General features: G+C 39.5%; 1 protein-coding gene across 1 annotated transcript in view; it reads right to left on the bottom strand.

The window, feature by feature from the left end:
* TRPM5 (transient receptor potential cation channel subfamily M member 5) overlaps positions 1-13,143 on the bottom strand; it is a gene marked incomplete at its 5' end in the record, with an annotated part of 42,436 nt that overhangs the window by 10,327 nt on the left and 18,966 nt on the right. Inside the window, 7 exons of the mRNA XM_080617862.1 lie at positions 1,493-1,667; positions 3,991-4,123; positions 4,202-4,320; positions 5,712-5,970; positions 9,620-9,715; positions 10,981-11,093; positions 11,849-11,994. Of these exons, the coding sequence (XP_080473988.1) occupies positions 1,493-1,667; positions 3,991-4,123; positions 4,202-4,320; positions 5,712-5,970; positions 9,620-9,715; positions 10,981-11,093; positions 11,849-11,994 (1,041 nt within the window). The remainder of the gene's footprint in view (positions 1-1,492; positions 1,668-3,990; positions 4,124-4,201; positions 4,321-5,711; positions 5,971-9,619; positions 9,716-10,980; positions 11,094-11,848; positions 11,995-13,143) is intronic.

The following is a 13,143-nucleotide window of genomic DNA, read 5'->3' as shown; positions in this document are numbered from 1 at the left end:
GTATGTCTGGGCTTGCAGTCAAGGTTAGTAAGAATGATTCTACTGCATCAGACTACAGGTCTAGTCCTGTATCCTGTCTCCAGCTATGAATTAAATCCACAAATTTAGAGCGGCATAATGATATTTACTTTTTTGTTCTCCATTTTTTCCCTAATAATGCTTTTCTCTACTGCCATGGATAGCCCCACAATCATATTCCTTAGAGCAGGCAGTTATATCAAAGCTCACCACAGCTGGGACTGCTTTCACCAAGTGCATGACCTTGTATTTATCTACAATGCGTTTCATTTGATGATTTAGCACTCATGGGGCTCCTCTGCAACTCTTAGGTGTCAGTTTTAGTTTTTACTACCCAGTAATTCAGTTTTGCCAGCAAATTTTGTCCCCCTCATTACCCATCTCCTTTTCTGTTTCATAAAGATGCTAAACAGAATAAGCCCTAGAGGGCCCTAGGACAAATGACTCCCTTCTGGAAGTTGCCCGTGTAATTAATTATATTTTTTTCATTGTCTTTTAACCTTTTATTTATCCAGGTGAAGACACCCCTTTGGAGTCTCAATGGAGAGAAACACATGTTTCTAGGGAATGCTACATCTGACCTATGTCCAAATAAGATTAATCCAATTCCAAAAATTGTTTCTCTCCAATTTCTTTAATGGGAATGAGAGTGACTGGTTGTGCTGTGCATGCTCGTGCTGTAGGCATTTAAAGTTAAGTGAAATGAATCACACCTCTGCTCTCGTCTCACTTAGACGTTTTTGACTTTTTTAGGACATGCTTTTTCTTATTAAGCAGAGTGAACATAAAAGAATGCTTACGGGTTTGCTTCTGTCTATGGGATTTTTTTGGTTCCTTCTATATTACCTCAAGTTTGAATCCTTTTCAATATTGCCACTGACATTTAGCACTGTTATTCCAGCATAATGCTGTGGCATTACTTCAGACTTCTTTGGGAGATGACCTATTCTGTATTTTACCTGCTTACCTATCAGAAATGTTGACTTTGAACTTTCATGTCCAAGTATTTCTGTGTCTTGTGATTATTTTTATGTTGTTTGGTTTGAAATATTGCACACATGCAATTACTAGCTTTATTTGATCTGGGCAGCTTTACCTCCAGAGTCAATAAATGCTTTAGAAGAATATTTATTCTAAAACATAAGTGTTTGCTTATGGTCAGAGCTGTACTGCTTTGATACTGTCATGTTAAGCTACTGCCAAAATGTATGGAGGGTGCTATTATTTCAGAATGTATGCCAGCATTTAAAACTGCAAATCCTTGTGTGAATATGTCAAACAGCTTCTCTAACTGTACTGTAATGTAATTCCACAATGCTTGTTATCTCTTTGCAAATACACTATTTATATCATGGTAGTGTGAAAACTTTGGCCTGCAGGACCAAGACTTGAACAACACTGGGAAGGAATTCCATGCTCTAATCAGAAGTGTGCAGTCAAAAATGGCCCAGTTAGGGTAGAAAGAAATCCTCACTGTCTATTTCATCCAGTGGAATCTGGCCAAATATCTGAAGGTAGGGACGATAAAGCACCCTTCTGAATATCCATTCCGCTTGTCTGTCATCAGGATGGAGTAGAGCTTGAGTCGTCACACCATAGGCAATGAGCCACACACTCAAGAAAAACAGAAAGAAGAAAACGTCTTTCATCTGAAAAAGGAGAGAGGAAGGGGAAAAAAGAAGGAGAGGTGACTGTAATAGCAATGTCAAAGAACAGTAGTCTTTCTGTATGGAAATGGCTCATAATTCTGTTTCTTTACAAGCTTGTTTAGGTTAAAGGAGGTGGAATAGGATACAGTTCTGTGCACAGAATTCCTTTTTTTGATCTTAATGTTATATTGTTCTTGGGCTGTAGCAGCATTTTACTTTGATAGCTTATTAGATAAAGAGATGTTTTAAATTTCAACCTTTCATCTAAAATTTAATATTGAAATACACATCTTTTAGGTGAATCTCATTGTACCTTTTAGACGCAGACTTTCTGTCAGATCTCACAGTACCATTGACAGCTTCACTGTGAATTACCGGAGTTCTGTTGCAGCAGTGAATCCTGGTTACACTCAGTACTCAGTGACAAACACTGAACCATTGACACAGCAGGCACTGAAGACTGCAAGGATCAGGTAGCTTCTGTCTTATGTTCTCAAGCTAAGTAAGTAATGCATCTGAGGGATTGTTTTCAAGACTTCCTGCTTTTAAACACTGTGTTTCTCTACAGAAGCAGAAGTAATTGAATCCTAAAACTCTTTAAAAAAAAAAAAAATCTAATGTGCATTTGAAGTGCAATAATTTTTCCCTGGTGGAAGAGGAACACTTCATCCTCTTCCCATCTAATCTGACAGAGTTCATTAGGGTCTGTAGATTGATTTCAATTAGATTATTGGATTGTGTGGTTACCCAAAAGCATAGGCATTTGAGAGCTCCAGGATGTTACCTGGAGTTGTATTAAGGAACACAGTATCTAAGAGAGAGCAGTGGCAAGCCTGGAAATATGATTTTTCCAGTCTGCAGTCTCTCTGTGAACAGGCCTTGTTCTGGCGTTGAACTGCTGTTTTAGCAGCTTCCAGACTTGTTTCAGCCATTCTGTAGCAAGGTTAAAAAAGGAGAAAGACAGTGAGAGGCAATCTTGGATTGCTTCTCTGTTTAAGTAAGGGAAATGATTTTGCTTGAACCCACTTGGTGAACCTCTCAAGAAGGTATCATTTACTGAAGTAACTTTCAGTGTTATTTCGTTTGATGTAAGGTTCAACACTGAACTACCAAAGCTAAGGCATTGTGATGGCTTGGATGGGGGGAAGATGAAAGGTCCCATTTTCTGGTTTTGTCTAGGCTGCAGTTTATGTTCTTATTTGCATCTTCTTAATCTGTGTGTTACCTTATAAGACTTCAGATGCCAACATAATAGACATACTACAATATTTGTTCAGAGCCCAGGTTTAGCTTGGTATGCAGCAAGGAAGGACCAGGAGCCGTAGATCTGACTTGTTCTCTTACAATAAAAGTCTGCTAATGCTGTAAGCTAGATAATGTTCAAGAGCAAATATTTATTTGCCATTTACCCTTTTGCTACTCCAAGCAAATGTCATGTTAGAGTGCCAGTTATTACATTTGTAGACAAATCCAAATAGCTTGGTAGTTATGTTTATTCAATGTATAGGATTGTTTAGACTGTAGGGCTTTTACTGAGCTCTGTTGTGATTCACTAATCAAATATTTGTAGATTCTATAATAGCACTTACAATTAGATGAACTCCTGCTAGTCAGTGCAGGGTGAGTTAATTGGCTGAGAAGATTAACATACCTAAATAAGAAGCTACTTCTACATACCAATGCATACCCAAGCACAGTACCTCTGCTCCTAATGCCTCACTTCCTGCAGGAGAGTGGTAATAAATAAAAGTGTTTTATCAACATCTTCCAGCATATGCTCACAAAGTACTAACATATTTTCATTGTAACTTAGAGCTACAAAGTACATGCAATAACAACTCCTGTGGGAAGCTTGCAACTATCCTTTTTCCATAGAGTTTTTTCACACTTCTTGCAAATAACAGTCTGTTTCCCCAAGCAGAGCAGAGTAATTCAGTAAATGCTCTGCCCTTCCATACATGGCCTATTTTCTGTCTGAGGTCTTTGCTCTGAATGCACACAGCTTATGAAGTAGGAGGAATGGCAATAAGTTAAAGATATTCTACTCTTCATTTGCCAGATCTGAGGATAAATGATTAGGTAAGATACAAGGATTAGTAAATTGGAACCAGTGTATTACACTACAGAGCTTTTTGGAAAGATCTATTTCAAATTTACCACATCTGATACTTATGATAAATAAGGGACCATACGCAAAATGAGAAGCCCTAAAAGTAAAAAATAAAGACAGATCATAAACTGATTTCCTTTGGAAAAAGAGGATTTTCTACCCTCCATTATTTAGAAAGCACAAGTGTTTATCTGGGGCAGACTGCACACTTACCATCCTTTCCACAATTATGATTTTTGGTCCAAGTTGTTTGTGAATTGCAAAAATATGTATAAGTCTAAGTGTAAACACCATAAAATCAATGGCAAGTATGGTACGTCCAGCTTGAAAAGTAGAGTTCAGCATCCTGCAGAACACATGAAAGAATCAGATCTCAGCAAGTACTACTGCTGCTGATCGCATCACATGGAACAGATATATATACCTGCAGGTTACCCCAATTATGAAGAGGAAGATGGTCACCATATCACATTTATTCCAGTTATCCTCCACATACAGTTTACATTTTTTAATTAAGTTTGTGTCTTCATCTGTATAGAAACTCTGAAAAAGAGAAATAACCATTGGTATTGATCTGTTTCCAGTTTCACTATTTCATTGTGAGTTTTAACATAATATCTGTTTCCTTTTTCTCTTTCGTTACAAAGAGCAAAACTAAATTCCTACTGTAGTAAGAAAAAGCTTGTAAACATAAGCTTGGTTTACCATCTTAAAACACCAAAGTGGGATGAAAAAGAAAAAAAATAAATCTTTTTTTTAAATTGTGATATTAGCCTCAAGAATTTTTGAGGCCTGATTTAAGACATTGTCAGAGTTCAGGCTGTTAAATAATACAACTTCCAGTCAAAATGTAGTTCCTAGACACTGCTATGTAAACAGCATGGACAGGTTTGGCATTTGTATGCTGGAATTGTCAGTGAGTGCACATTTGATTATCTAGGCAAAGAGCTGGGTTTCTTAGTTGAGTTTCAGCCTGGCACTCTTCATGTTTTACAGGTTTATAATGAAATGTTCTTTGATCCAAATGTTTTCCATGTCTTCCTCTGGTTATAGCATTGTGGTATAATGTCAAATAAATTATAACAAACTGGGATCCGCTTCACTGTCCCTATCACTTAAATAATGAATACTTATTTGTTATTTCAGAGTAAATGTTTATAACTGCTTTTTCATGTCTAAAGGACAGCTTTATGCACCCATAGTTGGCAACACACTAGCACCATTGTTCACACATTATTTCAGTTGTTGAGCTGAGGACATTCCAAAGCCAGTTACTGGGAGAGTAATGGAGAAGTTTTTGTTGCTTTTTTTTTTGTTGGGGTTTTTTAGTTTGGTTGGGTTTTGGTTTTGGTGGTTTTTTTTTTTTTCTTTTTTTTTTTTTAAGTTTGTGTTTGTTTCTTTTAAGTTAAAAAAAGCAAACCAAAAGTTATCTGCTAATCTTTTGAGTTGAGAAGCATTTTAGGAAAAAAAACAAATAATCTGAATTCATTTGCTTATGTTTTATAAACAAGTCCCCAGTGTGGAAGAATCTCTTAAAGTGGTGCAGGGCTGGCTGCCGTGTTCCCAGGTGTAGAATATAACTTCCAACTTGCATTATTTGTGGTGGGAAAACCTAGTTCTGGGGTGTGAAATCAGAGATGCTTTGTGAAATGAAGGACACCTGAATCATAGCAGCCCACTTGACTTGGCTTTGGCTGGAGCAGAATGGAAGAGCAGAGGTGGAGCTACAGATTTATATGGTGGAGGAAGAGCTTGCTCTGATTGAGAGAGGTGGAGTGTTTTGGATAAGGTAAGTTTTGTATTGCTCTTCTATACAAAACTACACCTGATACTTGAAGTCTTCAAGCTTGTACAGTTATGCAGATTGCAAATCTATGCAAACTATTGCTTCAAGTTTCACTATGTTATTAACTAAGATATCATATGTTACTGACCTGTCGGATTTCTTCCAAGACCAGTGTAAAAACCCAGAAGTAAAGTATAATTTCTGTAGCAGATGGACCCTCAGGTGGAGGTGGCTTGAAGTCCAGTAAAAGGACGTAAGTAAATAGAAACAGAAAAGCAAAGTACATTATAACATTCCCCATAAATACAGTTACAGGGGCAGTCCAGAATTTTCTCCATCGAATAAACATGAATGTCACCCATGCTGTGTTTTCAGGAGGATTCTGCTTCTCCAATTTACCAGTTCCTCTGCAAAACAAGAAGAATACAGGCTTGGTGATGATTTCCTGAAATTAGTTCATTGGAATAGGCTCAGTGTTAGTCTGTATCAAGCTTCTTTTAAGATAGTAACAGGCAGATGCTGGGGGTGGCAAGGAGGAAGGCTGCAGAAGTCAGAATGACATTACAGTAGCAGAAATATTTAAAGTTAGAAAGAAGGTTTTGAAAAACAGTTACATCAGACTTAAATGTATATTCTTGTTATTTCAGTTTTGCTGTGTTAATTTTATTTGTAACTTCATTGCGTTCCTGCATGTAGTACAAATGCTGTGCAAATGCACAAGGAGGGGGAACTGAGCTGGTTTCTTTTCACCATAGAATCATAGAAGGGTTTGGGTTGGAAAGGACCTTAAGATCATCTAGTTCCAGCCCCCCTGCCATGGACAGGGACACCTCACTCTAAACCATGTCACCCAAGGATCTGTCCAGCCTGGCCTTGAACACTGCCAGGGATGGAGCATTCACAGCTTCCTTGGGCAACCCATTCCAGTGCCTCACCACCCTCACAGTAAAGAACTTTCTCCTTATATCCAGTCAAAACTTCCCCTGTTTAAATTTGAACCTGTTACCCCTTGTCCTATCATTGCAGTCCCTGATGAAGAGTCCCTCCCCAGCATCCTTATAGGCCCCCTTCAGATGCTGGAAGGCTGCTGCTATGTCCTTCTCTGCAGGGCTGCTCTGAATCTCTTCTTTGCCCAACCTGTAACTGTGCCTGGGATTGCTCTGACCTTGCACTTGGCATGGTTAAACTTCATAAGGTTGCCATCTGCCCACCTCACAAGCGTGTCGAGGTCCCTCTGGATGGCATCCCTTCCCTCCGGTGTATCAACCAAACCACACAGCTTGGTGTCATCGGCAAACTTGCTGAGGGCGCACTCAATCCCAGTGTCCATGTCACCAACAAAGATGTTGAACAAGACCGGTCCCAACATCGATCCCTGAGGGACACCACTCATTACTGGTCTCTCAAACTGGACATTGAGCTGTTGACCACAACTCTTTGCGTGCGGCCATCCAGCCAGTTCTTTATCCACCGAGTGGTCCACCCATCAAATTGATGTCTCTCCAATTTAGAGACAAGGATGTCATGCGGGACAGCGTCGAAAGCTTTGCACAAATAGAGGCAGATGACGTCAACTGCTCTGCCCCTGTTCTCAGTTCCCTAGCCCCATCATAGAAGGCCACCAAATTGGTCAGGCAGGATTTCCTCTTAGTGAAGCCATGCTGGCTGTCACCAAGCACCTCCTTGTTTTTCATGTGCCTTAGCATGCCTTCCAGGAGAATCTGCTCCAAGATTTTGCCAGGCACAGAGGTGAGACTGACTGGTCTGTAATTCCTGGGGTCATCCATTTTCCCCTTCTTGAAAATGGGGGTTATATTTCTGTTTTTCCAGTCATCGGGAACTTCACCTGACTGCCATGATTTTTCAAATATGATGGCCAGTGGCTTAGCAACTTCATTCGCCAGCTCCTTCAGGACCCGTGGATGGATTTCATCAGGTCCCATGGACTTGTGTACGTTTAGGTTTTTATGATGGTCTCAGACCAGATCCTCTCCTACAGTAGGCCTGGGGTCTTCATTCTTACAGTCCCTGCATCCACCTTCCAAGACTTGGGTGGTGCAGTCAGAGCCTTTGCCAGTGAAGACCGAGGCAAAGAAGTCATTAAGAACCTCAGCCTTTTCTAAATCCAGGCTAGCCAGTTCTCCAGATTGATAGCTTCCAGAGAGGGCTCACGTTGTCCTTTGTCTTTTATTCACAATGTACCTATATAATCCCTTCCTGTTATCTTTCATGTCCCTAGCGAAGTTTAATTCTAACTGGGCCATCCTATATAATAAGGAGGAAAAGCAAATGGCCAATGGAATTTGCAAGTCAGTTAATTATTTTAGCTCTAAATATTTCTTGGAGTGCTTGTATGCAGAAATTCGTGTTGTTGCTTTGACTTTAAACAATTCCTTTTTTATAATCCAGTCTCAATCCAACCTTGCAATACTTGCAGTTATGGAAGTATTTTGGTAACTGAATGAAAAGTTGACCTGTATACCTGGTTTTGCTGTGTTTTGGAACATGAAGTGCTATCTACTGGCAATGGAAATTATCCTGTGGAGAAAATGCAGGTTTCCTGTATTTGATAGGAATCTGATTTTAGTGTGAGGTTTTGTTTCCACAGAAATTGCTCTCCTATTTAAGCTAAGGATGTTATTGGATCTTTAATTTTGTGATTCTGACTCTGAGAGGTGTGATCTCTAACAAAGTATGTGCACACTAGGATATGTCTTCAGTTTCACCTCACAAAAAATACACAGCTCTTCACTGGTTTTTCATTTCCCCTGACATTCTTGGTAATTATTAAGTACATTTGTTACAAGGAAAAGTTTCTCCTCACAGCCAGGCTTTCCTATGTGTCTGATTCTGTACTACCTCTCAATTTATGGCATCTTAAGACACATCCCCATGGTAACAGGCTAATATCATAAACATAATCGCAGCTTTACTGTTGAAATAGATATTGAAATAGATTTGGGAGGGGTCAGCCTCTTTGTTAAAATAAATTGCTAAGATAATAGCAATTGGAATGCGCAATGTAATGACCAAACCACACTTCACACAGGATATGGAAGTGCTTTGACATTGCTTACAAATAGCTCCCAAGTGGCAGATGCTTTTACGCCTATTTTATAGGTTAGGGAGGACAGAGAAGAACTAATGATTTTCTCGAACATACTGGCAGTTTAATGCCAGAGCTAAAAATAGAACTCAGTAACTCTGACTTGATCCAGCGCTTCATGTTGTGGATGATACTTCCTCTCTACACATTATTCATGTATTTCTGAAGTTCTCTTTTAAATTGTTGAAAAACATATGCTTAATACAAGTGGCTATTTAGCCATTAAGAGGACTTCGTACTAATCAAAAGACTGCCTATCCTGACTTAGGTCCTCCTGGTCTGAGTGTGTGTCACAGGTAGGTGTCATTCTTAAGTTCTGAATCGCAGATCTGTGACCAAAAGCAACTGACAAAAATCTTTGTGCCCAGTTACCCATTAGCGTAATGTTGCCTCTAATTCATAAGTTTGTTGTACTTCAGATTCCTTAGGGCCCATCTTTCAAGACACAAACAAAGAGCACTAGTATGGTGGGAAACTGACTTTTATATAAAATTTCCAGGTACTGTTGCTTGCAAATGATTCTGTTGATGCCTTTGTAGAAAAGTACGTAATGATGCATTTAAACAATGTAAGGTTTTGCTGGGAACCTTCTTCCTGCTCAGCTCCGTAATCTGATACGGGCTTAGTTCCTAAATCCAATGTGTATCAACCATCATGAGCTGGAGGGAATCTCAGGAAACATTTTGTTATTCCCCAGGTATTAAGTAGATTCCTTGTTCTGTAGAAATTACCTTCTTGGAACAAGGAAAGTCGTGTCTCCAGGAATATTTTCTATATTGCTTTTAGAGAGCAACAACAGCAGTAATCAAAGGCATAGCACTTTGTGAGTAATAATGAATTGCTTGGTCCTTCAGCTGCTCTAATTGGTAGCTGGTCATTAATCCATGAGAGGTGTCCTGTTCTCTGATTGTTGTCACAAAAGTTATGTTAACTAATGGTTTTAAACTTACCTATCTTCTCCCCTGGAAAAAAGCAGTGTCCTCTCTGTATCTAAAGTGTCCAGCTCTCTAAAAGGCTCTGGCTCATTCTTGGATTGTTTTTCCTCACTGTAAGGAAATAAACTCATTAGATGATGGTTAGCAATTGGCATTCATACCGAACTGCTAGCATGTACTTATGTTGGACTTGTTCCACTGAGAAGCTATCAAATAATGCACAATCCTTACCTCTGCAAAGTCTCTGTTTATTTGTAAGGAGAAGGCTGAAGTCACTCACAAGACTCAGAGAAGTGATAACTGGCATACTTCACAAAAATGAAGCAGGACGCTCGGTTTCCTCAAATTACTTAGGATTTAGCAGAAATAAACCCCTCAGTCCTAGAAGGCAATACCACAATGCTCCATTCCTAGTTACTCTTAGCAGCAATTAAGAGAGCAAATGCCAGAAACAGCAGGGAACATGGTGTCAACATTTGCATTTCCAGGGAAAGGAGGCAAAAAATATTCTCAACAGAGCAAATCTGGAAAGGCTTACTTTGATTATGAATTATAATTTAAACATTTCTGTGAAAACTCTGCCAAAATTTCACATTAAATTACTTGATTTTGTGAGTCTGGCAGCCACTATGACAAGATGGTCATCTTTAGTGATACTGACAGAAGCAAAGTCTTAACTCAGCAGCACCAAACAAGTTTTCCTTTTGCTTTTCTAGTAGTTTAACAGTTAAGAAACATATATTTCATATCCACATGCTGATTCTGATGATGTATATATGATTCTCACAATATTAGGAGGTTTTTATCATCTTCAGTCTGGCAAAAAGCTGAAAACTATGAATTCCAAAGCTATGCCTGCCAAAAATTAACAGAGATCTCATAAGACATTGAATTTGAAAATCTGTATTGATTTCATGCTAGTTCTGTGGGTTTTGTTAAGCTTGAGTTACGCTTATCAAGGCTTGTGGCTGATGATGCTGCTTTAGGATCTCTGTTTAAATAGGTAAGATACAGAGGTTTAAAGCGAGTATCTCCAAATCTAGAAAGAGACGGTGCTATAGCTGGAGAGAGTTTACACATTACTTTGTAGAATCTGGAGCTGACAGAATTGCAGCAGGCTTGTCTGTGGATTGTGCAAAACAGAAGTGATCTATGTGAAACCATGTCATTAATCTTATAAGTATCAGAATAGGTACTAACACAAATCACTCAATCCAATAGAAAACTGATTAGCTCAATAATGGTGCAGTCCTCCTGTTGACAGTCTGAAGTGATCTTACTGTTTTTATCACTAGGTGAGAAATGTTGAGTCTGGATGTTTTATATGCCTTATTTTTCATCCCTTCTCTCTTGCATCCAAATAGTTACGTTTGTACCTGAATGCTATTAAGTTTGTGAAGATTAGGAAAGGACAATAGAATCCACAGATTAACTTCAGGATTTGTGTGTTTGTAGACATGTCTCCCCACCATATTTTTGTCAGGAAGGCCTGAAAGTCAACAAAACAAGAGATGGCTTTAACATAACAAAACACACATGCAGGTGAAGTGCACCTATGTTCTGTGGCTCCTAAAACAGTGAATGCTCTGGATACCTTAAGAGCAGGCAGACCTTCAGAGCAAACAGGTGCTCTGTGCGTCCTTCTACAGTTGTTGTTAAGCATGCAGAGAGTTGTGAAGAGAATAGTGGAAAGAACAGAAAGTCAAGTGGAATTAAGCAAGATCTGAAGTAGTAAAAAAGTGCAAGTCAGACACTGGGAGCTAAAAGCACCATCAGTCTTAATTTAGCTTTGTGGAGAGAAGTCGGGTTGTGAGAGCAAAGCTAAACAGTAATTTAATTTATCAGTGAGCTCTTCCTTGAATCTGAACAGAGTTACCTCACATCTTGGAGCAGCTTCATTATGCCTCAGGCATAGTTAAAGTGCTTTCCTGATGCTTCTCTATGAGCAAGGCATAAAAACCACAGGATGGAATAAAGGCTAAACCTTCTCAGTGCACTGGTCTGTGGGCCATTTGGATGAAAGGGAGGGGAAAGGAGGAACTGTGTTGCTTTGTCAAGGATGCAGTATAACGTACTCTTCGTATGATGCCAGGGAAAGGGAAGAGCCCCCTTTCTGAAGAATATCTCTTCAGGGAATGCATTTCATGGGGCTGTTCAGTTGCTGTTCTACCCTCTTCTGTATCCAACATCATGCTTAAAAGCCTTAGGGGTAAAGGTGGTGAGGAAAGGGGGTGTAAAACTTACCTGGACACCATCGTGTGCAAAGAAAGACTTTGCATCTGCTTCTGTAGCCAGCTGAAGGCAGGTGATTCTGTTCCAGTACTGATTTTTTCTCACCAACAGAGCAAATGCTCTCTCCTCACTGTTGTGGTAGCATTCACTAAACAGTTCTGTCAAATGAAGGAAACATAAACAAACAGACCTTGTAATTAAAAAAAAAAGTAAGGCAAGATAGTGATGTGTGTAAGGTGCAGCATGGTGGCAGCAAAGCCTGGGCACTGCCAGGTGTTCTTGCTTCACCAGAGACTTCTGCCAGGCTGAAACAGTTGCAAAGAGCCTGAGAGAGATAAGAGGAGGTGGGAGGGAGAGAGTAATGATGCCGGAGACAAGAGTAAGTCCCTATGGCTTTATGCATGTGTGTACAGATGAAATAGATTTGCCTTGATGGAAAAAAATCACTGTAATTTTAAAATTCCCATGATTTGCAGAAAGGTATGGAGTAAATCTATCACCTTTTTTTATCTGCTTCCTTCTCAGCCTGGGGCCTCTAACAGGTTTGGGTTTTGGCGTTGGGGGGGGGAGGGTTTGGGGGGTTGTTTTGTTTTGTTTTTCCGCATTGTTGTTTGAGATGAGAAGAAATTTTTCTTTCACAAAAAATTCTTGGCAGCATGACAGTATTTGTTATAGTCCCTCATCTGTAGCTGCCTCACATGGAGCTTTAGGCAATATCAAGCAAAACTGTATCTCTTGGGTGATCCTCTCAGACTTTGAAGGATGAGTTGCCACGTTGCCCCCAGTCTCCTGAATAGACTAAACAAAAGGAACAGCTCATCTTTGGCTAGTAGCCAACAAATCCTTGGGTTTAAGACATAGCTATCTGACATAAAATAATACTAGACTTGGTAGAATGTTGTGGTATAATTGTTTCCAGAGAAGGTGGTCTTGGAGCTCAGAAATTGAGATAAACAGTCCAGAAAGTCAAGGTTTCCTCATTAGATAAGATTTGACTTCTTGTGTTGGTTTCCTTCTGCTGATTCACTTGACCGTCTCAGTACCTTACCTAGGATAGCCTACACCTTGTTGGCCTCACCTACACACTGTGAGGGCTGGGGAAAGGATCAAGTTCATGTAAAATAAGCTGATATACAGACTTCTGTTGCAGTTGATGTGGTATTTATAATTTTTAAAGAATATTCATTTTATGTAATATTGACCTGTCATCCAGGCAGGAAATTAACTGAGTATCTGATCTAATACTTAACAAAAGCCAAGGAGCAGACTTCTGTGTATTGGATTAGGCCCTGTAATTCTATGACTAA

Source organism: Psittacula echo, assembly GCF_963264785.1.
Source record: "Psittacula echo genome assembly, chromosome: 5".
NCBI classification, from domain to species: Eukaryota; Metazoa; Chordata; class Aves; order Psittaciformes; family Psittacidae; genus Psittacula; species Psittacula echo.
The sequence above is the reverse complement of the archived record's forward strand: the minus strand, read 5'-3'. Positions and strand labels throughout refer to the sequence as shown.